The sequence below is a fragment of the Aspergillus lucknowensis genome (assembly GCF_044049455.1).
Source record: "Aspergillus lucknowensis strain CBS 449.75 chromosome Unknown BJX67scaffold_7, whole genome shotgun sequence".
Lineage (NCBI taxonomy): Eukaryota > Fungi > Ascomycota > Eurotiomycetes > Eurotiales > Aspergillaceae > Aspergillus > Aspergillus lucknowensis.
The window spans coordinates 41,701-68,140 of record NW_027263551.1 but is presented as its reverse complement, the minus strand read 5'-3'; the positions used below and the strand labels follow the sequence as shown (position 1 = coordinate 68,140).

At 52.1% G+C, this 26,440-nt stretch overlaps 8 protein-coding genes and 1 non-coding gene across 9 annotated transcripts; 6 read left to right on the top strand and 3 right to left on the bottom strand.

Annotated features, from left to right (window-relative positions):
• Window positions 1–1,020: 1,020 nt before the first annotated feature.
• On the top strand, window positions 1,021–2,745 carry BJX67DRAFT_300496 (N-acetylglucosamine-6-phosphate deacetylase). Its single transcript, XM_071026968.1, has one exon. It carries the CDS (start codon window positions 1,158–1,160, stop codon window positions 2,448–2,450), a length of 1,293 nt encoding a protein of 430 aa, XP_070888918.1. The 5' UTR covers window positions 1,021–1,157; the 3' UTR covers window positions 2,451–2,745.
• On the bottom strand, window positions 2,746–4,904 carry BJX67DRAFT_300495 (GMC family oxidoreductase). The gene is made up of 2 exons (XM_071026967.1): window positions 4,487–4,904; window positions 2,746–4,423 (listed from the first exon to the last, which is right to left on the bottom strand). Exons 1-2 carry the CDS (start codon window positions 4,731–4,733, stop codon window positions 3,042–3,044), a joined length of 1,629 nt encoding a protein of 542 aa, XP_070888917.1. The 5' UTR covers window positions 4,734–4,904; the 3' UTR covers window positions 2,746–3,041.
• A 1,123-nt stretch (window positions 4,905–6,027) lies between these two features.
• Window positions 6,028–6,169, top strand: BJX67DRAFT_t36. Its single transcript has one exon. It is a non-coding gene; the product is annotated as a tRNA-His (tRNA).
• A 494-nt stretch (window positions 6,170–6,663) lies between these two features.
• BJX67DRAFT_391307 (aldehyde dehydrogenase domain-containing protein) lies at window positions 6,664–8,822 on the top strand (the record flags this gene model as incomplete). The annotated part of the gene is made up of 2 exons (XM_071034766.1): window positions 6,664–7,754; window positions 7,808–8,822. Exons 1-2 carry the CDS (start codon window positions 7,273–7,275, stop codon window positions 8,820–8,822), a joined length of 1,497 nt encoding a protein of 498 aa, XP_070888916.1. The 5' UTR covers window positions 6,664–7,272.
• A 176-nt stretch (window positions 8,823–8,998) lies between these two features.
• Window positions 8,999–10,846, bottom strand: BJX67DRAFT_300456 (putative glucosamine-6-phosphate deaminase). The gene is made up of 4 exons (XM_071026966.1): window positions 10,553–10,846; window positions 10,408–10,469; window positions 10,193–10,341; window positions 8,999–10,131 (listed from the first exon to the last, which is right to left on the bottom strand). Coding segments are annotated over exons 1-4 (1,077 nt in total). The 5' UTR covers window positions 10,555–10,846; the 3' UTR covers window positions 8,999–9,267.
• Window positions 10,192–11,246, top strand: BJX67DRAFT_346060 (uncharacterized protein). The gene has a single exon (XM_071028398.1). The coding sequence runs from the start codon at window positions 10,652–10,654 to the stop codon at window positions 10,994–10,996; it is 345 nt and encodes a 114-aa protein (XP_070888914.1). The 5' UTR covers window positions 10,192–10,651; the 3' UTR covers window positions 10,997–11,246.
• Window positions 11,247–11,920: 674 nt separating this feature from the next.
• Window positions 11,921–15,537, top strand: BJX67DRAFT_300441 (putative beta-N-acetylglucosaminidase). The gene is made up of 4 exons (XM_071026965.1): window positions 11,921–12,097; window positions 12,331–12,449; window positions 12,539–15,048; window positions 15,139–15,537. The coding sequence occupies exons 1-4, from the start codon at window positions 12,048–12,050 to the stop codon at window positions 15,250–15,252; spliced, it is 2,793 nt and encodes a 930-aa protein (XP_070888913.1). The 5' UTR covers window positions 11,921–12,047; the 3' UTR covers window positions 15,253–15,537.
• A 3,164-nt stretch (window positions 15,538–18,701) lies between these two features.
• On the top strand, window positions 18,702–21,101 carry BJX67DRAFT_300299 (NDT80/PhoG-like DNA-binding family protein). Its single transcript, XM_071026964.1, has 2 exons — window positions 18,702–18,943; window positions 19,001–21,101. Exons 1-2 carry the CDS (start codon window positions 18,798–18,800, stop codon window positions 20,622–20,624), a joined length of 1,770 nt encoding a protein of 589 aa, XP_070888912.1. The 5' UTR covers window positions 18,702–18,797; the 3' UTR covers window positions 20,625–21,101.
• Window positions 21,102–21,306: 205 nt separating this feature from the next.
• On the bottom strand, window positions 21,307–26,397 carry BJX67DRAFT_300284 (cleavage/polyadenylation factor CFT1). Its single transcript, XM_071026963.1, has 9 exons — window positions 24,205–26,397; window positions 23,843–24,156; window positions 23,616–23,783; window positions 23,215–23,550; window positions 22,962–23,160; window positions 22,840–22,915; window positions 22,328–22,781; window positions 22,127–22,274; window positions 21,307–22,060 (listed from the first exon to the last, which is right to left on the bottom strand). Exons 1-9 carry the CDS (start codon window positions 26,174–26,176, stop codon window positions 21,579–21,581), a joined length of 4,149 nt encoding a protein of 1,382 aa, XP_070888911.1. The 5' UTR covers window positions 26,177–26,397; the 3' UTR covers window positions 21,307–21,578.
• Window positions 26,398–26,440: the final 43 nt, after the last annotated feature.

Here is a 26,440-nt window from a genome sequence, read left to right as displayed (position 1 = left end):
ACACGAGACATAAATAGAGAAATGGAGGGAGTCAATCGGCAGCCAGCTGTTTCGCTCTGTTATCTCAAGCGAGAGAGACGGTGGGATCGATCGGTCCACTGGCTCTGACTATTGATAACGGAGGCTGCTGTTGTTTCAGCCCCAGCCAGAGCAACCAGACTCTGTCAAGCAGAGAGACCTCGAGTCGAAAGTCAAAGGATCTCTTGGTCTTGCAGCTGCAGGCTAGATCTAAACTACTTTGAGCTAAGCCACGAGAGGGTCGCGTGCAAGAGCAGGCATCATCTCCTCACCAGCATTTCCTCAGACACGAAATTTGGGGGCTCTTTCCCCAACAGAGACAAAAAGCGACGGTAGCATCAGTGCAACCAGACGTCCGGATACGGGGAACTGCATGATACAACCCCGGACGCCCAATGCGCCAAACACACTCTGAATGAGGATCAAAAGAGGGCAATTTGCAGGGAGAAGTGCTGCTAATGCAAGCTAACTAACTTCATTACTTGTTTTTTCAGCCGAACAAGATGATTCTTCGGATGACAAGGATACCTGGCAGCACTGGCAGGAAGCAGTTCGTAAGTTGTTTGGTAAGGCTCTGTCCGGGCGGTCTCAGAGATGGTAATGGCCCGTAATCCGTACGTAACGTATGTAACCCTCCGCCGTCTCCACCCGCCCCATGATGGGCTCGTCTATCATGAGCTAGCGCAGGCTTATCTCTGCTCTCTTTCGAACTGCCCTGTCATCTTCACCTTGAAGGAAGCCTTGATCCGATGAGCTCTGACATCTTGGGAGACCCCGTCACCAAGACTCGTAACTGCTTGCAGTGGCCCGCTATTATCAAAACAAAGCGAAAGATGGAGACGCGACAGATCGGTAGTTCACAATGAGAACGTGAAGTCCTGCGAGGAGTAGTATGTCACTCTACCTGCTGCACGACGTCACATCCAACTTTCTCTTCCACCTCTGGAATGAGGCAACATCCGTGTTTCCGACTCTGGGACACATGGAGCCCTCCTCGTCTATCATAGGTTTGTCCCTTACTCTGTCACCATGGGCCAGTTCTTTGTGTGCCTCGCCACCATGTATATACCTGCCCCTCCTCGGCATCCCGCCTCTTCCTCCCTGAACACTCATCCTTCCCCCAGCTGCCCCCGCCCACCATGCCTGGCAAGACTGAACTTCAGTGCCGTGTCATCAAATTCACAAACTGTCACATCGTGAAGGGAGATAGACTCGTTGAACAAGATCTCTGGATCGACTCCACGTCAGGAAAGATTCTGCGCGACCAGGAAGCCTTCTACGAACTACATCTATCCCCCAATGAAGTTATCGACCTAGGCGGCCGCATTCTCGCTCCGGGACTCATCGATGTCCAGTTAAACGGAGCGCAAGGCTTCGATTTCTCAGTCCCACAGTCTTCCAAGGAGGACTACGATGCGGGCCTGCGTCTCGTCAACAAGGGCCTTGCCCGAACAGGAGTAACCTCATATCTCCCTACACTCGTCAGCTCAACAGCAGAAGTCTACCGAAAAGTCCTCCCATCACTCGGCCCATCAGGGGACAACCACACCCCGGAAGACGGCGCTGAGTCCCTTGGTGCCCATGTCGAAGGTCCGTTTCTTAGCCCTGGCCGCAATGGAGTCCACAAGTTTGAAGTATTACGTTCTGCAACAACACCAGATGATCTAGCCGCCTGCTACGGCCACGAAAACCTCTACGGCGACTCCAAAACCGTTAGAATGATCACGGCCGCACCAGAGGTTGGTAACATGCTCGAAACCATCCCGCATATCGCTTCCCAGGACATCATCTACTCCATCGGCCACTCGGACGCGACATACGAGCAGGCTCTCACAGCCACGCACCAGGGTGCAACAATGATCACCCACCTCTTCAACGCTATGCGGCCGTTCTACCACCGCAATCCGGGGATCTTCGGCCTCCTCGGCCATCAGAGTTATCACCCTCTCCGTCCTTTCTATGGGATAATCGCCGACGGCATCCACTTGCATCCGACCTCCATTCGAATCGCGTACAATGCCCACCCTGATGGCCTTATCCTCGTCACGGATGCAATGAAACTCTGCGGTCTCCCCGACGGCGTCTACGACTGGACTAACGGCGAGCGTATCATCAAGACCGGTGCTCGATTGACCCTTGAGGGATCTGACAAGATCGCCGGTAGCTCTGCGACGCTCATCGAATGCGTCAATAACTTTCGTCGGTGGTCCGGCGCTTCCACGGCTCAAGCTTTGAACGCCGCCAGCGCCACCCCGGCCCGTCTCCTCGGTCTGCAAGGCGTGAAGGGATCCCTCGACAGCGGCGCAGATGCGGATCTTATTGTCCTCAGCGACGAGGACGATCCGTATTCGGGGCCGACGTTGACACTGAACCAGGTCTGGAAGCGGGGGTCGAAGATTTACGATTCTAGTAAAGATTCCGCTTTGAATTGATGATTTACCTACACCGATTTCCTCAGAATCTAAGGATGTGTTTCCCTGTGGGTTAGATTTGGGTATGACTATTGAGAAGTTATGATTTACTACTAAAGTACGAGGTACAATGGCGTTGGATCGCACTGTCAAAGACTAGATTGTATCATGAGGGCGACCTCTGAATTATAGACCAAGGTTATCTATTTATGTGTGTAGAATAGAATGTGCTGAGTGATGAGACTGATGTTTTATGTCAGTTGTGTTTATATGCATTTCTGTAGGATAAGACGTACTCTCATTTAAGATTCTTTTCCTGGATTTTATACGGCTATACCATTTATCTCTAGTATCAAGAGCATTCCCTAGAGCAAGGTGGTATCCAAAAGGAACTTGGAAGTAAAATCATCAATCATAAATCTTAGCCCTTAGGGCAGACAGCCACGCCACCTTTTATTTTGGGTTAGGCGGCGAAAGAATTTACAGCACAACATAGCATGCCTTATCGCTGTATATCAAAAACCAACTCCTCGCTTTTATATCTAATCCAAAATGGCAGATGAGATGGAGGGGAGGGGATGAAGAGAGAAAAGTGGGATAGACGGACGGCATTTACAGCCTGGGCTGCTCGCGCTTCCATCCAGCCTCCTCGGCGATCAATTCGGCAGCGCGCTCGCCGATGGCCAAGACAGTTAACATGGGGTTGATGGTGGGCATCTCGGGGAAGACACCAGCGTCGGCGATACGAACGTTCTTGAGGCCGCGGATCTTCAGCTTCGGGTCGACAACGGCCATCGAATCGCGGGTGATATCGCCCATCTTGGTTGTTCCGGCTGGATGGTAAACAGTGTGAGCGACGCGGCGGCCGTACTCGGAGAGTTCCTCATCCGTTTGCACCTTGGGGCCGGGCGCGACCTCGCGCTTGATCCAGTCCTTAAACGGAGCTTGCTTAGCGATATCACGGGCGGCCTTGAAGCCGGCAACAATTGTGGCTGCATCGTAGCCCTCCGGGTCGGTGAAGTAGCGGAAGTCCAAGGCTGGCTTGATGGTGGGGTCGGAGGAGGTCAGGTAGAGGCGGCCGCGAGAGCGGGGGCGGGGGATATTTGGGGTCATGCAAAAGGCATCAACCGGGGTATCATATCCTAGTCGTGAGGTGTTGTGGCAGAATGGGATCTGATAGCAGTGCATCATAATATCAGCCGCATGGCCGTCCGAGCCAGCAGCATTGGGGGCCTCACGGCGCAAGAAGATCCCTGCGTCGGAGTCCATAGTAGTCTGGTTGGGGGGCACAGGCTGGTTGAGCTCCCAGATGATGATGCTCTCAGGGTGGTCAAGTAGATTCTCACCCACACCGGGAATATCCTTCACGACCGGGATTCCCAGAGACGTCAGCTGCTGCTTGGGACCCAGACCGGAAAGGAGCATAAGTCTGGGAGTATCCACGGCACCGGCACAGAGGATGGTCTCCTTTTTGGGTGTTAGAGTGTGCTTGGCACCCGACTGCAGAGTGATATCGACTCCGGTAACGGTATCACCATTCACATTGACACGGGACACCCAGGCATTGGTGAGGATAGTCAAGTTGGGGCGCTTCTCCTCGCCGCGAAGGATGGGGTGAATGTACGCAACACTTGCGCTGCTCCGACGGCCGTCGTCGGGGTTGTACGCAACAGAGAAGAAGCCCACACCCTCCGTCAGTTGGCCCTTGGAGCGAATTTCCTTATTGAAGTCGTGGATGATGGGGATGTTCATCGCTGATGAGCAGGACTGGACCCAGTCCTTACACAGCTGGTTGCGATGGCGATCATGGACAGGCTGGATGTTGTTGCGCAACCCATCGAGCACGCGGGTGAAGGTCTCAAAAGACCAGCCTGTGCACCCTTGCTGTTCCCACCGCTTACAGTCATACTCGAAGGGGCGGAACGAGATCAGGGTGTTGTGGCTAGAGCAGCCCCCTAGGACCTTCGCACGGGAGTGACGGATATGGCTGTTACCTGCACCACGTCAGCTTATTGCGGTCTACAATCGCTGCTTTCACTGCATCGCGTGTCACCTACCCATCGGTTGCTCAACAGTCGGGTAGTCGTAGTCCAGCTCGCCTCCTAGCAAGTTGAGCCACTCTCTCAAGTTGAGAACTCGGTCATCCATGAAATCGCTAGGGCCAGCCTCGATCAGCAGGATGCGCTTGTTGGGCAAGTACTGGGCCAGACGGCTGGCGATAACACAGCCTGCAGTACCACCTCCGACAATCACATAGTCGTAGCTGCTCATGTCGCTCGCGGGGAGATTGTTGGTGGTGGCCATGGTCGAGGGGGTGAATGAGGAGTTTCACTGATTCAGGAGGAAGTCGAGAGGCTCAACAGAGAGGAACGAGAGTTTCACGGAAACAAGAGCGAAGAGAAGGCGAAGAGAGAAGAAAAGAGTCCTCTTGGAGGACTTTTTTTCTTTGGATCTCCTCAATTGTCCAAGGTCCACGTTTTCCCCACCGCCACTCAAAAAATGCACCGTCGGGGAAGTTCTTCCCGGTGGATCCTTTCCGCCCAGACGCTTCCAATGCAATTTGCTGCGAGAGGCATCTCCAATTATTGGCCATTTGTTGAAGGAGCGGATCGACCTTCTTATCTCGAAACAACCTTGGAATGCATTTAACCCATCGAACCCTCTCTGTTCACTCCTACATTGGTTCCAAACCCACGAAGACGAGGAGAGTGCCGACGTCATTATTCCCCCCACGAGGGTTGCCGAGTGGCTCTTACACCCGTAGTGGACATCTGAGTACCGAGACTTTGGCACGCATTTTGGAAGAAACAGGGATTCGACATCCCGTGATCCGCGCAGACCTGATATTTACTTCAACGAAGATCTCAGCATCGCTGGCCGGATTGCCGCTCTAATCGAGGCTCAGAAGTTGCTCGAGGAGGGTGGATCGGTTGCGAGAAAGAGCAGTGCTAACGAATTTAAGGGACTTCTTACTCTGCAAGCTGCTCGAGGGTAGATAGATATTGCGCTAATAGCCGATCCATCCCTTGTAGTAAACCCAACCACCATCACGGTTGCTCCCTCGGCAGATCTTTTGCACCTGATTTCATGTATTGGAGTGTCATAAAAGGTGCATTCTGCCTTCAAATTGTACCGATCAGGTCCATTCATTGGTCACGGGGAAGAGCAGGTGGCTTCTGTATGAGACAAGGGATGGAATGCTTTGTTGAATTAGAAGCTTCCGTCTATGGCTGTTATATATCGGACTCGCAAAGGTCAAATCTATCCCTATGATAACGGGTTTCTCTACCATCCTTATTACATGCCAAGGAGGCGAAGGGATCGTTTATATCTAAGCGCCCCCGTCTTTCGCGACAGTATCTGTGACTTTTGACCTCGGCGGGGATTCGACGGCTGGCAGCTGGAGAAAGTGAACGAAATTATAAGGGGATTCGAGTCCGCTGGAAAAATATATTTGCAAAACCGAAGCTCTGAGCTTGGTAATATTTCGACCTTCAGCAAGATTACTACAAGATTTACTCATAACATTTACTTAGATGCGATGCATGGTTGTCTACGCCTGTTTATGTATAGTTAGCCTGCCCGTAATGACACAATCGCCCGGATGGTCTAGTGGTATGATTCTCGCTTGTGAGTGCCACTATTAGCCAATCAACTATTCCCGCAGACACTAATATTCTCGAAGTGGGTCACCAAACCTAAACTGCGAGAGGCCCTGGGTTCGAATCCCAGTTCGGGCCACTTCTTTTTTTTTTGCTTTTCATCTCACCACAACTGACTGGTGCCACAATCACATATCGGTCTCCTCATCTCCGTAAACGCACGTGTTCAATCATCCCACTACCTACTCGCATAACACTACTTAAGTTCGTGATTCCCAGGATATCTCTTGGTCGGGGTAAAGAACGCCTTCCTCTCGCTATACTGTACGGCGCATCACAGTCCCGCCTGGCGGTCACTTCGCGAACGGACTGGGTATTTCTTCAAGCTAGATGACTCCGCGAGAACAACACGCGGCCAGTCTCCTTTTGCAGGCTGGACAAGCGCGGGGGCCGGCGAGGCCTAGAGCTCCACAACAGGTCCCATCGCCTCCCCTCTGGACGGGAATTCTTTTTACTGTGCTGTCCTATGCGGCTGCGTCTATGCGTGCAGCTGGACAACGAGATGTAGTGGTTTGCTACTGTTGGCGTGGAGGAAATACGTCATGCTTCCTATAAGCTTGGAAGATATGGATCTCGAGAAGATCTATTTCACGATTGTCGGAGGAAATGCGTCGCCCGAGGCACGTAATCAAGGATTCCTTCCGCAGAATACTGCCAATCAAACTCGCCCGCGAGCCACAGCGTCGCCGTCATGCTCTCCCCGTAGCTCGCGCCTCCGTGGCTCGTGGACTCGTGGACGGGATGGAGTAAAAGAGTGAACTTACAAGAGACCCAGCGCACTGCAAAATCTCCGCCCGAGGATTGCCCTCGAAATCGCTCTCCGCGGGCCCCGATTATACCCATTGCTTGATGCGGCTTCTTGTCTGCGTGTCTGGTCCTAGATGTATAATGTCAAATCGTAGGGCTCAGTTGCGACATTTTGCCCCAGTACTTCTCTGCGCAATCTCCCAGTGTGGCTTTTGGACGGGATCATCATTTTGACGGGGGTGCAGGTGAGGGGAACCTTTTTTCGGAGCAGTTGGCAGAGTGACGTGGAGATGCTTTTCCTGACGCCGCCTTTTGCCTCCCTTTTGTCCATGCTTCATAGACCATCATCTTGCCCTGTACGACACTCCTCTGCCTCTCGAAACTGATATTCTTGATCGCTTTCTTTCGTTGCCCCGAGACAACAGTCATACGGCATGATGGCTCCCCTCTCCCCACGCCAACTCTTCTACAACGGCAAGCCTCAACCCGCCTCGTCCGGCCGAACATTTCACGCTATCAACCCTGCCAATGCCACTTCGCTAGCCGAAATCCCTATTGCGTCACAATCTGATATTGATGCTGCCATCGCCGCGGCCGATAGCGCCTTCCCCTCCTGGTCACAAACCCCGCCAATTGCTCGAGCACGTATTCTTCAAAAAGCCGCAGCCCTCCTTCGCGAGCGCAACGACGAGATCGCTCGTGTCGAGACGTTGGATTCCGGCAAGGCTTTTTCGGAAACGAGCACTGTCGATGTTGTCACCGGAGCTGACGTGTTGGAATACTATGCAAATCTTGTGGGTGGCGGTGGTTTGAATGGCGAGACCACCCAGCTGCGGGAAGACGCCTGGGTGTATTCGAAGAAGGCTCCCTTGGGAGTGTGCGTAGGGATCGGCGCATGGAATTATCCTATTCAGATGTATGACAGTTTAAGTTTCGTATCTTAGGAAGGGAAATGCTGACTAGAAACAGCGCGCTCTGGAAATCCGCACCCTGCCTCGCCGCCGGAAACACCATGATCTACAAACCCAGTGAATTCACCTCCCTCCACGCACAAACCCTCGCCGAAATCTACCAGGAAGCGGGACTTCCAGACGGTGTGTTCAACGTTGTTTACGGCGGAGGTGACGTTGGCGCCTATCTGACCACCCACCCTACCATCGCCAAAGTCTCCTTCACCGGCCAAGTCTCAACAGGCATGAAAGTCGCGGGCTCCGCAGCCGGCAGCATGAAGTATGTAACTATGGAGCTGGGCGGGAAGTCTCCTCTCCTCGTTCTTCGTGACGCAGACGTCGAAAACGCCGTCGACGGCGCCATGATGGCCAATTTCTATAGCACAGGGCAGGTCTGCACAAACGGAACCCGAGTCTTCATCCCCAAATCCATGAAGAAAGACTTCGAGTCCCGACTCCTCGAGAAGATGCAATTCATACGCCCCGGCCCGCTCTTCGACCCGAACACCAACTTCGGTCCGCTCAGCTCTGCCGTCCATGCAGATAAGGTAACTTCCTACATCCGCCACGGTATCGAAACGGACAAGGCCACCCTTCTCTATGGCGGCCTAGGCAAGCCTTCTCTCCCAAGGGACTTAGAAGCGGGATTCTGGGTCCGCCCGACGATCTTCACAGACTGCACGGATGATATGCGTATCGTCAAGGAGGAGATTTTTGGACCCGTCATGTCTATCCTCACCTACGACAATGTCGAGGAGGCCGTTAAGCGCGCAAATGCCACAGAACTAGGCCTCGCCGCCGGTGTCTTTACCAAGGATCTTAACCTTGCCCACCGCATCATCGACCAGCTCCAAGCGGGTATTACATGGGTGAATAGCTGGGGCGAGAGCCCGGCTGAGATGGCCGTGGGCGGATGGAAGAAGAGTGGTGTTGGTGTCGAGAATGGGCGGAGGGGGATTGAGGCATGGGTGCGGAATAAGAGTACCCTTGTTGACATGGGGAGTTCCGTTGCGACAGTTTTTGCAAAGCTGTAAGATCTACCACTCACATTCGGTTCGGAAGCTGTATACTACTGGTGGCTATACCTTGTTTGTATAGATGATGAAAATAGGTTTCTTCCGATTCTTCAGCCTAAATAAGCAGCTTCTTGTTGGCCAGTCCCAGCCATGATGGTCCTGGGTACAACATGAGTATAATAAACCAATGTAAAGCAAACAACACGCACAGACATCGAAATGCAGCTTCTATTCAAACGATATAAAATCTACTATCCCAAAAAGAACCCGGAACACCAAGCAGTCTAACGTTATATCTAATCACATTCTCATGAATAGCCAAATTCCATCAAAACAACGCAACCTCGGAGACAGATATAGTGGCGATTGAGCGTGTCAAACTCGTTCTAGCAAGCTACCACGGCTTGAATCCAATTTCCCTCAGCATCCACTCGTTGCAATCCGTTACCCATACATAGTAGCCCTAGCGCGCCTCCATCCTTGCACTCATAGGGTCGAACATTAGATCACCCTTGATGACCGCGTCGAGTCCGCCGATTGCGGAATCGACCATACGTGACGACATGCTGTCTGGAGTCAGCTCATCGTCCTCGAAGGATTGTTTGAGGTCTGTATTGATTCTCAGGTCTTTTGACGTCTTCTCCGGTGTGGGGGCGGGAGTCGGCTCATGCTGGGCCTTGTTGACGGCCATTGGAGCCGGGACGTAAGCCCGGGGTCGGTAAACCAGGGGAGGACCTTGAGTCCGGGCATCGGTTCCAGCCTGCTCGATTGATTCGAAGTACCGAACCGTCTTGACTTTGAGCTCCAAGGTCGCATCCCGATCGCACACGATAAGAGGGTGTTGATGCAATTGCAGAGACGAGATGGTCCACATGTGGTTCACGCCACCCTCAAGACCCTCCTTGAGTGCCAACGCTTTATGAGCTCCGGTTGCTACGATCACAACCTCGCGCGCTTCCATGATGGTTCGGATACCGACAGTCAGGGCCAAGCGAGGCACTTGGGTTATGTTGTTGTCAAAGAATCGAGAGTTTGCCAAGATTGTATCGAAAGCCAGGGTCTTCACCCTGGTGCGGCTGTTCAATGACGACCCTGGCTCATTGAACGCGATGTGCCCGTCGGACCCAACCCCGCCTAAGAACAGCTCAATACCTCCAAAGCGAGCGATTCGCGCCTCGAAAGATGCGCACTCGGCAGCGAGGTCCGGAGCATTGCCGTCAAGGATGTTGATATTCTGCGGAGCGATATCGACGTGCGAGAAAAAGTGCTTGTACATAAAGCTATGGTACGATTCGGGGTGGTCGCGAGGGAGTCCGACGTACTCGTCCTGCACGGGTCAGCTGCGGCCGTTACGGTCCATCTTAGCTCCTACTGTAGAGACACCATACCATATTGAACGTCACAACATATTTGAATGAAATCTCTCCAGCTTTGTGACGCCGGACCAAGGTCTTGTAGATGATTTCTGAGCTGCTCCCAGTTGGAAGGCCGAGCACGAATGGATTACTCTCAGAGGGGTTGAAGGATTTGATACGACCTTCAAGTGAGATGGGAGTATTAGTGACCTTCGTACTTTAGCCTTAGAGTAGAGAGGGTCGCATACTAATAATATAATCCGCGATATACTCCGATGCCTGGAGGGAAGAATCCCGGATGATAACCCTCCTAAGGATAGCAATCATGTAGTTAGCCCAACACCAGGTGACAGTTGGAGTGCCTTGAGTCTTAGCCCATGCTTCGCAACGTACATGACGACGAGATCTGAGAAGCTACGTCACTGGAGACAAAAAGCTGATGTCGAACAGAGCTTTGGTTGATGCAAGGACTTAAAACAAAGGGGAAAGGCAATGAGGGACGACGAGGAGATTTGCACTGATGATCCGGCGGAGGTCTACGAAGGAAAGGTGTACCGGAGAGCTCGAGGTTGTAAAAGGATGAATAAAAGACTCGACAACGGAGTGGCCAACGGGCCTTGTCACCCATGGCTCCGTTACAATCCACGTTCTGGATCAGCCCTTCCGGTGGGGTTTGACACTACCTGGAACTGCTACTGGTCCCAATGCTCTGTATTTACTTGCGTCGCCGGAAAGGCGATAGGGCGGATGATGACAAGATCCGTAGTTTTTGAATTGTCATTGAACGACCTGGTTCCGACGAAGGGGTATGATCATCCTCAGGATAAATTGGAATGAGGCACGAGTGAGGAATGGCACCCGCACCATCGGAAGCCTGGGACCAAGTCGAACCTAGCTCGACCTCTTCGACGGTTGGCCACTAGGGTGAGCAAGCCCTGACAGAACCTTGACCAGGGAAATTTGCCGGAGTGTAGAAAGGCTCATGACGTTGGGAGAGCTTCATTTTGGGACGGGAAATGATGTTGCAGTTGCAGGCGGGAGTTGGAAGTTGAAGGGCTGTTCTCAAAAGCTACCAAGCAACCAGATGATACCAGGAGGCTGGACCTCTGGATCATGCGGCGCTTGCCGGAAGCAGCTGACTGTGGCTGCGGTTGCATTCGGCCAAAGCTGGGGAAAAAGTGCAACCCTCCCGAAGGGCTGCTGTGACGTTGTATTTGGTATCTTGTGTAAGAAAAGGTGGCATAGCTCGTTTCATACGGTATTGTGTTTAGTAAGTCATTTACCATCCTCGGCCAAGCTTTGGAGCCCAACAAGAGGCCCCCGGAGGCACGTGACAGATATCCGCACCCCACACGTTCTCTGCTTCAGCCAACATGGACGCGAAACCACGAATAATGGTATTCATACTTCACTCCCAATCACTCCATGCGCTAGGCGCATTTCCCCGATACTGGAAATTAGCATCTTCTTCATGTCGCTGCCTTAGGGCCCTTTTCCGCTCGAAACATTCGTTTCGGCCCCTATTTCCTGCCTCGCAAGTGGTCATGTTCTGGCTCCTCTTCAAGCAAACTCTCCGCGAATTCTGGAAGCAGGGCATCAAGCCAGCTATTTTGTAATCCCGCCTAACATCCATGCAATGCTATTCGTTCCACACCCGTAGCTCACTTCCCCTGACGAGCATTCGCACGGGCTTTCGGGTTAGTGCGGTCGACCGGGGAGCTTAAGCCAACCGTCGGCTGACAGCTTCAACATCTTGACAGCTTTACCTCAACCTACCTTCTTCTCCAACACGGACTCTCAACTCCGACTGAGGTGTGCGGGCCATAGCTGAGCCATCCTGCCGTCTCGGGCTTTGGCCTAGCATTCCTCGCAGGAGCCGAGGGCGAACATGGCCCCCAAAGAGGAAATGCTCCCCCCTGGATGGGATAATTTGGACAGGTACGACCCAAGTCTTGGCATTATCTTTTATCCTGTATTATTTTTTATGCACTGAATGTCTCGTCTTGCGTTTGCGCCGCCAAATGCGTCCTGAGCCTCATGTCAAGAGTCAGCCCGTCATTTTCACTTTCCTATTCGTGGCCTTGCCTCTCATCATTCTTCCCCTTACAAACTGTTACCACCGTCAACAGCTGATCGTCACTAACCATATGATCACCATGTCTTGTCGACAGACAGATGGGACAGCTCTTTATGATGGGCTTCGATGGAACCTCGGTCGGCCCTCAGATTCGCACTCTCATAGAGAAGTACCATCTCGGTTCCATTCTACTCACGGCCAAAAACTTGAAATGTAATATGCCCCGTGTACCGCCCTCCATGTTCAAGCTATATATTGGTTCAGACGCCGTTCGAAGGATGAAATTACTGACTAGCGAACAGCCGCAGAAGATGCGACCCAGTTGGTTCTCGAGTTGCAAACGATTGCTCGGAATGCTGGTCATCCTGTGCCACTCCTTATAGCTCTTGACCAGGAGAACGGGGGCGTGAACAGCCTTTACGACGAGATTTTCATTCGGCAGTTCCCTAGCGCCATGGGTATTGCCGCGACAGGCTCAAAACAACTAGCCCATGATGTTGCCTTTGCTACTGCTCAGGAACTTAAAGCAGTCGGAGTCAACTGGATTCTAGGACCTGTGCTGGATGTCCTAACAAACGTTAGAAACCAGCTTATGGGCGTCCGTACCTGCGGCGACGACCCCCAAGAGGTATCGCAGTATGGAGTGGAGTTCATTAAAGGCTACCAAGAGGGTGGCCTTGTGACTTGTGGCAAGCACTTTCCTTCATATGGAAATCTTGAATTTCTGGGCTCGCAAACAGACGTTCCCATCATCACCGAGTCATTGGAACAGCTCAGTTTGACTGCCTTGGTCCCATTTCGGAATGCCATAGTCAATGGTCTCGACGCGATGATGGTGGGGGGCGTTTCCATGACGTCCGCCGGGGTGAACGTTATGCATGCCTGTCTCAGCGAGCAGGTCGTGGACGATTTGTTACGAAAAGACATGAAATTCGACGGTGTCGTCGTTTCCGAATGTCTAGAGATGGAAGCCCTTACTCACAACATCGGCGTCGGTGGCGGGACGGTCATGGCTAAGAATGCTGGCTGTGACGTAGTACTTCTGTGCAGGTCATTCCAGGTGCAGGAGGAGGCTATCAACGGATTGAAGCTCGGAGTGGAAAACGGCATCATTAGCCGGGCTCGGATAGAGCAATCACTCAGAAGAGTCTTAGCTCTGAAAGGGAGGTGTACTTCATGGGAGCAGGCTCTCAACCCTGCAGGTCTCCCTTCGCTAACTCAGATGCAGCCGTCCCACACCAGTCTCTCAACAAGGGCTTACAGCAATTCCATTTCAGTGGTACGAGACAATAAGAATTTGCTACCGCTTTCCAATCTTGTGGGTGCCAACGAAGAATTGCTGCTCCTGACTCCGTTGGTAAAACCTCTACCCGCATCGGCAGTGTCCCGCTCCGTGATCGAGCAGCTAGAGATGTCGATCGACGCGGTAGCTTGGGATAGGACTGCCTCTATACTTAGTGGCGAAAGTGTGTTCAAGGAATTAGGAAGGTCTCTCTCACGGTATAGGAACGGTCGAGTTCTGCACACATCCTATACATCAAATGGCGTTCGCCCGATCCATGAGAGCCTCATAGATCGTGCCAGTGCCGTCGTTGTCGTCACTGCGGATGCCGTGAGGAATATCTACCAACAGGGTTTCACCAAACACGTCTCTATGATATGTAGATCACAGTCTACTCCGTCCGGCGAACCACGGGAGAAACCAATGGTTGTGGTGGCCGTTAGCTCACCCTATGACTTTGCTATGGACGCAAGTATCGGGACATATATTTGCACATATGATTTCACAGACACGGCTCTGGAAGCTTTGGTCAGAGTTTTGTATGGGGAGTCGGCGTCTAAAGGGTCATTACCTGGCTCCTTCAACCGTAGCCAGAAGCTCCATCAAGCGAGGCAGCACTGGCTCGTGGAGAATTGGAATGAAGAGAGGGATTCAGAGTCTTTGGATGCGCTCCTCACCACAGTCAGAGAGGACAGTCGGGGGCAAAGATCCGAACTCCTAGGCGTGACTCCCAACAGCTTTCTTCTTCGAAGAGACGATATTGACGAGGCTCACTTTGTGGTCCGAAACAGTACCACTCGAGCCCTCTACGGCTTCTGTTCAACCTACTTTTTCCGCGCCACGGGTACGGGAGTTATTGGGTCACTAATCGTCGATCCCTCGAGGCGGAAGCTCTCCATCGGAAATTCTCTTCACAACCGTGCTATCCGGACGCTCTTGCAGCGAAAAGGGTTGAAGCGGTTCCAACTCGGCTCTCGTCTGCCAGGCATTTACCTAGGTATCCCGGCTGCGAACCCCGTCGAGCGCAAAAGACTTCGCCAGTGGTTTGCAAACCTAGGGTGGAACACGGCTTTATCACGGCCAGTCTGCAGCGTTGTACTTCGGGCTCTACAGACGTGGTCACCGCCTGAGGGTCTTGTCAGCAGTCTCCAAAATGCAGAAGTAGCGTATGATCTCGTCCATGGATGGGACTACGCAGATTCAATCATCGACCACATCAAGACTAATTCTAGGCAAGGCGTGATAGACATCTACAAAGTGGCCCTTGGCGGGGCGCCACATTGTGGGATCATCCGCGCCATGAGACCCCACGATGGGGCTATCCTCGGCAGTGTAGTCATCTACAACGAACGAGCGACCCTAGCGGAGCACATGCCAGCGATGAATGCCGCACATGCCTCGATAGGGGGAATATCTTCCCCGGTAATCTCGCCTTCGGTTGGCGAGTATGCGACCCTGTTGCAGGGGCTGATCCTACTTGGGATAAAGCAGATACGGAAGCAAGGCGCGGGAGCCGTCATTATCGACTGCGTACGTATCATCCGGCTTCCCTTAGGGACTTTTGTTTCTTTGGAAATTTTATTTTGTGTTGTTGGCTTCCTGCTAACATCATACCTGCAGGTAGACGCAGATAGTAACTTTGACTGGTTGACAGAGCTCGGCTTTCGCACTCTCCATAGCTTCGAAGAAGTCAATTGTGACGCGGCGACGTGGACGATGGCACCAGGACCTTAAGACGGGGCGATATAATCTTCTTGTATACCCCCCTTTTCCTTGGCCTTGTATCGCAGTACGTAGAACAGAAATTCTTGTTGCACAGTGCAGAAACATTGAGAAGTCAGGTTCGTCCCTCGGCCTCAAGATCAGAGCCTTTGGAAGCCAAGTTTTCTTTTCTATTTTTATAACTCGTTTCCAATTCAAGGGTGATCTTCGCGCCTCCACTGCTGGGAAGTCGAGTCGGCAGATTCCTATTTGTGAAACGGGAAGATGAGAGGACCTGTTGATCAGTCACTGATATACGAGCACACAGCCAATGAGATTTCAAGGGCGAATCATGAATCTTGCACCATCTCTGCAAGGCAGAACTCAGCTCGCGTCTTGTCTCCAAAGACTGGAAAAGGGATGGGGTTTCTGGTCGATCCAGATTACGGATGATCTGCGCAGTGGGAGAGGGGGCGGTTAACTCTATTCAGTGCAGGTTCACGAGAAGCGAGTCATGAAGAGGAGGTCGGCGATGCACAATGCGCTTCGTGGCGTTGCCCAGGATTCCAGCGACAATCCTCACGCAAAATCGAGAAGGACGGAATGTCCGAAATGGCCGCCAAAACACTGAGCAGTCCTGAGAACAGCCATGCGCAGTTTCTGAAAGCTGATACAAAGAGGCGAGGGGGAGACGATCCGAGAGGGCGCTGTGTTTGGTTCCTGTGGAACGAGCTGGGAGTCTCAGGTTCGCGCGCGCGGAGTGTCGCAACCCGAATGATGATCGGGTCCTCCTCGCATTCAATTCGGCCGTCAGGGTCTGCGAATATTTTTTTCTCGTCTTGATGCTTTGGCTTGGAGCCGTTTGCAGATGTGGACGACGGATCGTGGATGGGATGGGATGATGTGAGTGTGGGTCATTCTGCCGCCGCCGACGGCATTCCCTTTGGGATTTTCCCTTCTTATGGCGGCAGGAATTAATCTCAGTCTCTGAGTCTGGAACGAATTAGAAAGAAAGAGCGTGGGTGGGCTGGATGGATTCGATGAAGTTGTTGGAATGCTTCGATGGACCACCAATTAATTGCGCTTGACTTGCCTCTTGCCGCTGCCGGATCCGAGAGAAAAAGAAACAAAAAAAATCTGATCAGAGCTTATCTGCAAGTGGGCTGACAGATTTTCGCCCTCCCTCGTAACAGGAAGTGAAGTGCAGGGCATCGATCGGAGAGCCCCGTCAGGGTCGTTGACAGAGATAACTTGCCCCTGCGCATGGAACGCTTCGATTGCTTTCTAGCACGCTTCTTTCCGGCATGTCAGATTCTTGACCTCCTGCAGAGATTGGCAACTCGACCGCGGCTCCTGCCCCCTTGGCCGCAAGTGTTCAATATTTTCTCTCTCTACGAATCTTGTGAAATTTAAAGAAGAGGAGACGGTCAAGTACTCCATCGGTTCCACAAGTGAGTATTCGCCGGATGTGCCTCGACACAACAACAGCAATCGCAACACAAAGTAAGAACGAGGAGTACGACTGTCTCCTTGTGGGTGGCGGCAATCACATGCAAAAGAGAGGTCCTGGTGAGATTCTCGAAATGTTCTAGAAGAGAAGGGGGCGAATCCTGCATCGAAGCGTCGAAGCGTCGTATTATTGGTGCAACTTTTTGCTTCTTGCGCCGATGGATTTAGGCCCAGGACTAGGACAAAGGCAGCAGGAGAGAATGGCAATCGAAAAACACGGAGGAACAGCAATCACGACATAATGTGGCACCGCAGAGACGAAGTGAGCGAACCGATTTTGCATCATCCGACGACGGTCACGCCGGCCCAATCGTTGGACCCCAAACGGCGGCTGATTCGACTTCGAAGGCTTGCACTGACTGGGGGAAGACGCTGTGCGACACGGCCAGGGAAGTGTGTGACCGAGCCCCGTGGCGACTGACGAAATCACTCAGGCAAACACAAGCGCTCAACAGCGTGACTGAAATCTCCGATTGATGATTGTCCTCGTCATGAACGAGGTTTGCGCTCAGGGACTTTCAGGGCAAAGGCTCGGATGCATGTCAGCCAGACCACCGCCGATCAGTCTCTGGCGTTGAGCCAATCGAGACTAATCTTGCCGTCAGCTGAAAGAACGCATCGAACGTCAAAGCTGAGAAGGCACAACTGAAAGGCATTCTGCTGCTTTCATCGAGGGCTGGGGCTGGACATTATCGTTCTAACCCATGGGTCGATCGAGGACGATGCTGTTCTCAGGAGTGCTATTCACGACTTTCCTGGGAGTCTGGCACCAGATGGATGCGTCTCCTGTTCTCCAAGTATTCAGCAGCGCCCATCCCACACAGAAAGTTGAGGCATTTTTTGGGCGCGTTTAACCTCTGTTAACCGAGCCCGGCCATCGGCTTGGAGGTATCTGACAAGATAGAGTTGTCATGGTGTATTATCTTCACAGTAACTTCATGCTTTTGAGTTTGACAGACCTGGACTCCGTCACTTTGCTGCAGGTGGCAGAGGCCAATTTCCCCAGGCCAACAAGAGTGGAGCCTTATTAATAGACTTATCAAAGTGGAGGCTTTGCCCCATATGGAAGGTCTGAAAGAGGGCACAGGGCCGGGGCGGAAGAGGGCCAGCCAGAGTCAAATGTCCAGCCTCAAACGGAGGTCCCTTTGGCGAGACTGCAGGACGCAGCTGTCAAAGGAGTTTGGGACACAGCTTCCGGCTCCTTGGATCTGACTCTGTCAGGTCCTCGGAGCCCTGAAGGTCCTGAAAACCCTGATCGCAACACGAAAGCAGCCAGCGCCGTGTGCGGCACACTCCACAGCCTCCCAAGCGGAAAAGAGAGCACGCTAGGCCAGACAAGGCCGACCGCCGGTCTCCCGCCGTTTGGCTTCCCCTCTTCTTGAGTCTTCTCTCACTCGTCCAATCCCGCCCCTCTTCCGCAGCCCATCGTCCTCCTCCTTTGCCTGGTCTAGCTCCCAGATCCTGACCCAGTCACCCAGACGTCCCAGACCAAGGAGGGCCCACCTCGTCGCCCCCAGTCGCCGGCTTCGTCTTGTTCCAGTCCTGTTATCTGTTCCTCTCTCGTCCTAGCACTAGCCTAGCCTCTCTCCGGATCGTTCTTCTGCCTGGGGCCTTTTCGTTTCCTCTTTCCCGCTAGCTGCGATCCCCACTAACGTGCTCTCCTGCTTCTCTTCAGACGGAGGTGCTTGCTGACTTCGGGGGTGGCCGATCCACACTCGACGCCATTCAAGACTTGGACTACATCGCCTTCCTCTTCCCTTTGCCAATGCGACTTGTATACTTTTTGCTGAATCTTTGAAGTCCTTCTCGCTTGTCCCGACCTCCTCCCTCCCGTCCAACTCTTTTCTGTGCGACACATCTTCTTCATCCTCCTCCATGACATCTCTTCCTTAACATCTCTCTCACCTCATTTCTCTTCCTCTCCGATCCGATCGCTCTCACCCGTTGAGAAACCAGGCTCTCAGGGAATCCGACGAGCCTCCCTCCCTTCTGGTCTTGTTCAGTTTCTGCGCCACGTATTTTCCAGCCTTCACGTCTTTGTCTCCGTTCATTCCCTCGATACCCTCACCATGGAGGGCTTCGACACCATGGCGATGCCGTACCTGGCCTCCCCACTCTCCCTCGCCAATATTCAAGGCACGGATTACCTCAATGCCCTACCTGGGATGGAACTCCCAGACCAGCGTTCCAATTTCGAGTCAGATACATTCGTCAGGTTTGTGGTGTTTTCCCGGTTATACCTAATGTGCGTTCTAACCGTCCGTCCGGCTAGCGGGGATGATCTGACCTTCACCCATCATCCATTGCCTCCGGAGACTCTCAAACGGTTTTCCTCGGGCTATGAGGACCCGTTCACGGATATGGTGACTCCCTTCGAACCCGCCCCTCCCACTGAACAGCCTCCCGACTCGTCTATCGACCACAACAATAAGCTGTTGAGCTTCTCTATCCCATCATACCCTTTCACATTGCATGACTACTCCTTCCGCCGAACCTCAATATCTGTCTCAGCCCAGCTACATGGCATGTTTTTCCTCGCCGAATCGCCGTGGACTACCTCCCCAACAGAGAACGCCCCGCCTCAGCAGGGAGCGGAATTGACTTGCTACCGGCGAAATCTCTTCCAGATTACAGGCTCCGTAACCCTCCCCCGCGGGTTACGTTATATAATTACTGAGACCGGAGATCGGATACCTATCGTCGCGCAAGAACTAACTGTATCTGCAACCGAGTCTGTGGAGGGAAACTCAGTGAAGATCATCTCAGTGCCCTGGAAAACCCCCGCAGCAAACGGGAACTCGAATAATGAAGACGCGACCAACGGTACCAATCCGAGTGGCACCACGCCCAAGGTTGAGAAGGAGCCCCCGGCAATCCCGTTGGATATGATGGCGGGACAGGACTTCGACACCGATTATGCCACCTTTCCAATCGCGTGGAAGCGCCTCCAATTTCGAGTCGCGACTGCCAATAATGGCCGACGAAAGGAGCTCCAGCAGCACTTTGTGGTCCGGCTCAAAGTCGTCGCAACGCTATCCACGGGTGGAAGGATACCGATTTGTGAGGTGCACTCCGGGCCGGTCATTGTTCGCGGTCGCAGTCCGCGCAATTTTCAATCTCGGAAGGATTTACCTCTAAGCGGCAGTGCTGCTGCTTCCCGCAAGAATGCACATACTGCCACAGCCAGCCTCAACCGTACCTCGCCCAGTGACTCCGGACCACATTCCGGACCGACCCCCGCCAGAACAAAGTCCGGCGTACGGAGCAGCTCTCCGGAAACTTCGGCGTCCCAGCCGAACGTAGCTCAGCCCCCGCAAGCTTCGCCGGATTGGGCGCATATTGCACCTCCGGGAACTACAACGCTCCCTCCTACAACCCTGCCCCACTCATCACTCTACTCGCAGTCTAGCCCGCAGTTTTCGCGGCCGGTAGAAGTTCAGCGACGAACAAGTACCGTCGCAGCTCCCATCAACTTATCTCTTCTGGATGACGATAGCTCGGACCTGGTCCATCTCAATGACCCTGCACGGCCCCTTACGTCATATTCGAACGATCTTACAACCAGAAACCTTCGCATCGAATCTTCCGGGCGGCCGGCCAAGATGCGTAAAGTTTCCCATACCGTACCTCAAACACAGCCCGGGAGCACATCGACTACTGTGCCTCTGGTGAGCACCACAAATTTTCAACAGCACTTTGCGTCAAGTTTGCCCTTTGCGAGCGAAAGTGCCGATGTGCTGTATGAATATTTCCCCTTGGGCTTAGAAGACTGGCAGGGACCTGTCGACGCGGTGTACCGCCCCCATGTGGTCCATCACATGAATGTTCCACAAATGAAGTATGTGACGGCACGGGGTCAGAGTAAGCGATATTTTGCCGCAGAAGATGTGTTCTGAGGAAGGGGAATTGGCAGGAAATACCCGCTCACGCCGATTCATTGCAGCTGGTTCAACAGCCATTCCTGGCGAGAGCCAGGCCCGTTCAATCTCTGGCCTTGCTTTGTCTATATATACTGTTCTGCCGAGTCCTTCTTGTTGGGGTCATGTGCCCATCTGGATGGGCTTTTTTCACGTACCATGATTTGATGTGTTATATTTTCCCCCATTTCTCTTTACGGGCATGTATGGCTATGGGGATGACTACTGCGTGGTTCTGGTGGTGGCGCAATGGAGTCTACTGGATTCACCACCTTCGCCCCATTTCTTCCGTTGCTGATCCAATATTTTTCTCGTTCGTGTCCACTTATTCCCGTCCGCGTATATCTGTGGAGGTGTGCCTCCATTTTTTTTTACTTCTCCCAGGTGCATATATCATAATGATTGTACCGCTCTCCCGGGCCTAGGACGCCCAACGACAAAGAGCGCATTATACGATTTTGATAGGGAGCAACGATATCCGGCTAGCCGTTGAGGCATTCCTCGAACGACAAGAAAACCATCCCTTCTTCTTTCTAGCTTCTATTCCAAGCTTTTATATCGTCAATGTCTACTTGCTTTCTTATCTCTCTTGACCCGGCATACACTGGCTCCGTTTTTCGGGCCTGGTGTTGGCGATGGGTAATACTACGATTCTCATGAGGGCCGGGAAATGCTCGCATTGATGATAGACAGCAGGGACACGGGTAATGAAAGTGAAAAGAGAGATTGATTACAGGAAATAGAGACTTCTGCTACTATCCAGATCCTAGCGAAACGAAGTTTACCGATTCAAGAGTATGTAGACCAGTTCCAGCCTCAGAAATCATCCACCCACCATGCAAAGGTTTATGCATTTACCCCTTTCCTGAAGCTCCAAACAGTTGAAGGTGAGTACAAACCCCGTAACCCTGGCAAGTGTTGTCAATATCCCCATCAAAGATACCCAAGCCCATCACCACCAACGACTTCAAGATCGGTCTTAATCTCCCATTCCGTTGCGCCGACCCTGCCCGCAATCTCAACCTGACGCTGCTTGCTCATATCCAGATACTGGAAGAGTACGCTGCCATCTATCATGCCTCTCCCAGCGCTCGCGTCGCTTTCAACGGCGCGGTACGCCCTAGGGTTGAGACCACACGGGTGTTCGAGGGTGTTTGTTAGTTGGGATTGAAGCGCTGAGAGACGTCGGTAGGATTCTTCGGGAAGACAGGTGACGAGGCCGATAGAGCCGTTGTGAGAGGTGATGAGGACTTGGTGCAGAGGAGCTGCGCTGTCGGTGTCCATTTCGTCTGAGCCAGGCATGGCGCGCTCAGAGGAGACCAGGGTGCGTGGTAGGAGGGTTACGGATGAGGCGGAATTGCCGGTGTGAAATTTGCTGCGGCTTAGTAGTTTGTCGCCATTAGATGAGTTTGGATCTATTATTGGTCATTGGTCAGTGATAAGCAATACGCAAAGTCCGATGAATTGCAATCATATCTTACCCTCAGGGTCGTATTGCAGGACGAAAAGATTGCATTCGCTATCGGCAACGATGATGAATAGCTTCCCGCCGTCTGGTAGAAAATCCGCCGCCGATACCTCAAGATAATCGAGGTCTTTGGCAAAGAGACTCATCTTATAAGGCTCCTCCTAAATGCGTAAATTCGTTAGAGCACGTTTGTTAATTCGAGGATAAAACCCACCGAATAGCCCGCAAACCAGAGGCCCTTCACAGCGTCTCCCAGGATACACATTCCGGTACCCATGAGCTCCTTCACCACACTAACATAGCATTGCATATCCATGAATGCAACGGGTAGGAGACTACCGTCCTCCTTTAGTCCTCTAACCATGCACTTCTGTCCTTGGGCAGCGATCAGGAAGCCTTGGCCACCGATCTCGGAGAGCGCAGTCACGGCCCCCTTAACAGGTTCTTTGCCAATGAGCTTTAATTTGCGGTCTGTCTCCGGTTGTTCAGGATCAGGGACAACCTTGATGACTTCAAATACATAGATGCAGCCCCGGGAGGGTATGTCTTCACCGCGAGTAAGTGCAGTGCCCACCACAACCATATCTCGACGTTCATGTGTATTCTCAGATACCTCCAGGCTCATAGTTTTTATGGTCATGATATGTTCAGCGGGCTCTAGCGAATAGCTTCGAGATAAATGAGAAATATCAGTCTCGGGCACTGTAACCGTTCGACGCCACATACCTATCGATGACAGACCATGTTTTGGGGTTCACAACCTTCAAAGAGCTCTGATGCACTTGAGGCACAAAGGAGATTACTTTCACTGGTTAGCTAGGGTTCCAGAAAAGATATACAGTACCAACCTTCGTTACGCCACTCGGGGTGTAGCTCGTCATCATCCGGTAATCTAAAATCGGATCCCACACAAGTCCCTAAGACATACGTTTCAGAGGCGGAAGAGTACGCCAATTGATCGATCTGCTCCCCTATTGGGACCCTTTTCAATGCCCATGAATAGCCTAGTTGTGTTCCACTCGGAAGTTTAGCTAAACGGATGAGGCCCTACATATTCAGATTTAGTTAGGACAACCAAAGTAAACGGAGAAGGCAGCGCACGTTTGAGTCTAGATACGCAAATCCCTTATCAGAGGTATCAAAGCAGCCAATCCCTCTTGTATGGCACCCTCTCAGGCGGATAAAATGGGGCGAGGTGGTTGGGGTTCGGAAGATGAAACCTGCAGACGGCCCAGGAATAAAAATGCAGCTATAGCCCGAGATGTTATGTAGAATGCGAAGAGACTTAGACTCTACTTGCCCGGAATCCCTCTTTGCGGAAACCCTTGGGAGAATATGGTTTGCTTCTTTCAAGAATCTGAAACCAGCTGGTTGCCCATTAGGGGAGTTGATAAAGAACGGTCTGTATATCACCACCTCATCGTTTTCAGTTCGCAGCTTTCGGGTTTCTAAGTTAGCATATGGTGGGACGGGAAAAGTGAGGGATAAATTGAATCGCGTACAATCAAATAGGGTAGACTGCTCCAGGGACTGCCGAGGTCTGCAAGAGCCAGTTGAACTATACTCTCTCGCATAGTAGCTCGTTTCGGTGGCTCGTTGGACAGAATAGGCGGCAAACAGCCAACCCCTTCGATCACTGATATTAACTTCTGGTCTGGAAATCGGTATATCTATTTGGATCCACCAGCGTTAAGGGACATGCATCCAAATGAAGGCTCGGCAAACTCACATATAGTTGATAATCCTGACTCAGCAGGAACAGGAGAGTGCTGTTCTGGGTTTGTTTGGCTTTTTTTGGTTCTGATACTGTGAACATCCTAGTCTTATCAAAGTATAAGCAAGCAGACAACCATCTTCGACTTGCAATATCTTCAGAAACTGCCACTTCATCTAGATCCCCACTTTCATCGGCCTGAAGTACTAATAACGATGAATCGTCACGTATAATCGCCAGATATGGATCCACAAGACTGGCGCTGACAGCCACTCGTTCGTCGGTACTATCATCATCCCAGATGGGATAAATTTGGGCCAATCCCAAATCTGGCTGATCAGCTCCCATTGTGGTGCCATATCATAAGAGGAACTCACCAGCTTCATAACTTCGGACCTCATTCCTCAATATCTGAATCACCCTTTTCTTGCTCGCCAAAGTGCCAATCTCTATAGTCAGATCATGGTTTGGATTGAACTCAGGCGCTGTGAATGGCCGCAATCCATCCTCCAGGATAAAGACCTCAGACTCCTCTTTGTCCGCGCTTTCCTGTCTTGATAGTATGACAAAATCATGGTGTCTCTGCTCGTTGTTGTGCGACAGAGTCTGAGTTAAAGAGACTGTCCAGAGAGTGTTCGCTGAGTCCGTGGGTATTGAGGTAATAGTTGACGGATCGATCTCCCGCTTCATAATCACCAACGCGCCACCTCTATCCGAGCCTTGGGCTGCAACTAACTCAAGGTTAGAAGTATTATCCTTTTCGTTCCCATCATTCCCCGCATCTGACACAACTGCAGAATTCTTTCCCATCGCAATGTCTCTAATAGGACCAGGACTAAACAACCGGTCATGAACATGCAAATTGTCCGGACTAGCCATGGGTGGGTAAACCGGCTGATTTTGACGACCATTTGCTGCTGCGTCGGGCACGGATGAATAGAGATCGTCCTCGTAAACGTCGTCTTCGCTTTGATAGTCATCTGAATAATCCCCCGAGGTATTCGCCGTATGTTTCGTTTGCGATTTAAACTTCTTTGCCGTCGGGAAAGTATCCAGCCATCCTAAAAGCACCGAATCCGCATCCTCACTGCCAAAGAAAACTCTTCCATCTCCGAGGAAAGCAGAGCACGAGGCGGTAGAGGCAATGAGCCCCTCTCCCCGGGCAGACAGAAGACGAACCGAGATTCCTGAGACCGATCTGCCATCCAGTTTAAAGCTAATCTGCGCCATTTCCCCAGAAGAAAGTACCAACAGAAGGTCTCCATTATCTTCAGAAAATCGTTCCACGACACAGTTCTCCAGACGCAGAGCCAGGTCCGATTGGTCGGTCATAGAAAACGAAGAAGCTTGTCTCGAAAACTCGTTGATTCCGACGGCATTCGCTTTCCCAGCCTGGTCGACGTGCACGAGCTCGTTGGATCCGATAAGGAGCGAGCCACCCACGGGAGGTGGAAGAGCTACCACTTTGAACAGGTCACTAGGAAGTCTAGTAACAGAAAGCAGGGTTGTAGAAGCACGTTGCTCTAGGTCGAGCGTAAACACCGTGTAATAGACGACATCTTTTCGTTCGTGAAGCAGCGCGTTTGAAGTAGCCACTTGCGAGTACAAAATACCAAAGGTCGGCTCCCTATATTCATGAAGGAAAGCAAGACTTATAGGGTGTATGATCGATGGGTCCAACGCAGTCAAGGGTAAGACAAATGACGAAGCATATGGGGTTTGATATACGGTGGCATCCTTTTCCCGAGTATCATCGTGGGTCCTTGTATCAACGCGTTCTGGACCCTCTTCACCAAGATCCGAACCATAATCGTCCATCACTAGGTCATCTCCCGGCTGGTGAAAGGGTATAATGGCAAGGTTCCGAGCACCAAATTGAAAAACTGCACATCTACTACTCGGATCTGCGCTCAGTATACTGCCACGGCGGCTCAAGTCAGTTGCCCATGGGCTACGGGTCATATCATCACGCTCGTAGTAGTGGATGGAGATGGTTGAAATTCCGTAGCGCTCTGGATCCCATTCGATCAAGCTAAGTTTCGCATCTCGAAAGGCAATAAGCACGCACTCCCCGCCGCTCTTAGTATTCAAGGTTTTCACTCGACAAAGGCCTGTGATTGTCCCGGGAAATGGATATTCCCTCTCCAACACGAGTTCGTCTGTCCCCTGGCCCTGTTGACTTGGCTGATCGTCAAGGTAACCCGAATGGAACGGGACGCTGCGTAAGGAAAATATTTGGAGGAGCGATGTCCTGGCGACAACCAAGTTATTGGATGTTGGTGAGAGAAAAGGAACGGCCAATGCATGCGTCACCCCTGTTGGGGGTAGTAGTTCGGTATAGCACTGCATCTGAGCGTTATGGTGGAAATCGGACGTTCGTGTTCCAAGGGCTCTTGGAGGTTCTGCGGCTCAGCTTTAACTGACATGCGCGCACGACAACATCACTGGGGAAAGAAACTTGGAGCTCGGAGATATAGAGTGTTCATGAAGATTTGACCTTATCAATTACAAGAAGTATCGAACGGGCCGCCGATGTTACCCCAATTGGAGAGACCGAGAGCTTCAAGTCCTAATTTCCCTTGCGTGACAAGCAAGCTCCGCGATAGCACGTGA

Excerpts from the sequence above, each read along its gene's own strand:
- BJX67DRAFT_300496 (XM_071026968.1), top strand. The coding sequence starts at position 1,158 with ATGCCTGGCAAGACTGAACTTCAGTGCCGTGTCATCAAATTCACAAAC.
- BJX67DRAFT_300495 (XM_071026967.1), bottom strand. The coding sequence starts at position 4,733 with ATGGCCACCACCAACAATCTCCCCGCGAGCGACATGAGCAGCTACGAC. Across the intron at positions 4,424-4,486 it reads GACTGTTGAGCAACCGATGG|GTAACAGCCATATCCGTCAC; the intron begins GTAGGTGACACG and ends GACGTGGTGCAG.
- BJX67DRAFT_300456 (XM_071026966.1), bottom strand. Across the intron at positions 10,342-10,407 it reads TATCGCGGATTATATTATTA|GTCGTATCAAATCCTTCAAC; the intron begins GTATGCGACCCT and ends TCTCACTTGAAG. Across the intron at positions 10,132-10,192 it reads ATGTTGTGACGTTCAATATG|GACGAGTACGTCGGACTCCC; the intron begins GTATGGTGTCTC and ends TGACCCGTGCAG.
- BJX67DRAFT_346060 (XM_071028398.1), top strand. The coding sequence starts at position 10,652 with ATGAGGGACGACGAGGAGATTTGCACTGATGATCCGGCGGAGGTCTAC.
- BJX67DRAFT_300441 (XM_071026965.1), top strand. The coding sequence starts at position 12,048 with ATGGCCCCCAAAGAGGAAATGCTCCCCCCTGGATGGGATAATTTGGAC. Across the intron at positions 12,098-12,330 it reads GGATGGGATAATTTGGACAG|ACAGATGGGACAGCTCTTTA; the intron begins GTACGACCCAAG and ends TCTTGTCGACAG. Across the intron at positions 12,450-12,538 it reads CACGGCCAAAAACTTGAAAT|CCGCAGAAGATGCGACCCAG; the intron begins GTAATATGCCCC and ends ACTAGCGAACAG.
- BJX67DRAFT_300299 (XM_071026964.1), top strand. The coding sequence starts at position 18,798 with ATGGAGGGCTTCGACACCATGGCGATGCCGTACCTGGCCTCCCCACTC. Across the intron at positions 18,944-19,000 it reads GAGTCAGATACATTCGTCAG|CGGGGATGATCTGACCTTCA; the intron begins GTTTGTGGTGTT and ends CCGTCCGGCTAG.
- BJX67DRAFT_300284 (XM_071026963.1), bottom strand. The coding sequence starts at position 26,176 with ATGCAGTGCTATACCGAACTACTACCCCCAACAGGGGTGACGCATGCA. Across the intron at positions 23,784-23,842 it reads GTCAGGATTATCAACTATAT|ATATACCGATTTCCAGACCA; the intron begins GTGAGTTTGCCG and ends GGATCCAAATAG. Across the intron at positions 22,916-22,961 it reads CCCCGAGTGGCGTAACGAAG|TAATCTCCTTTGTGCCTCAA; the intron begins GTTGGTACTGTA and ends AACCAGTGAAAG.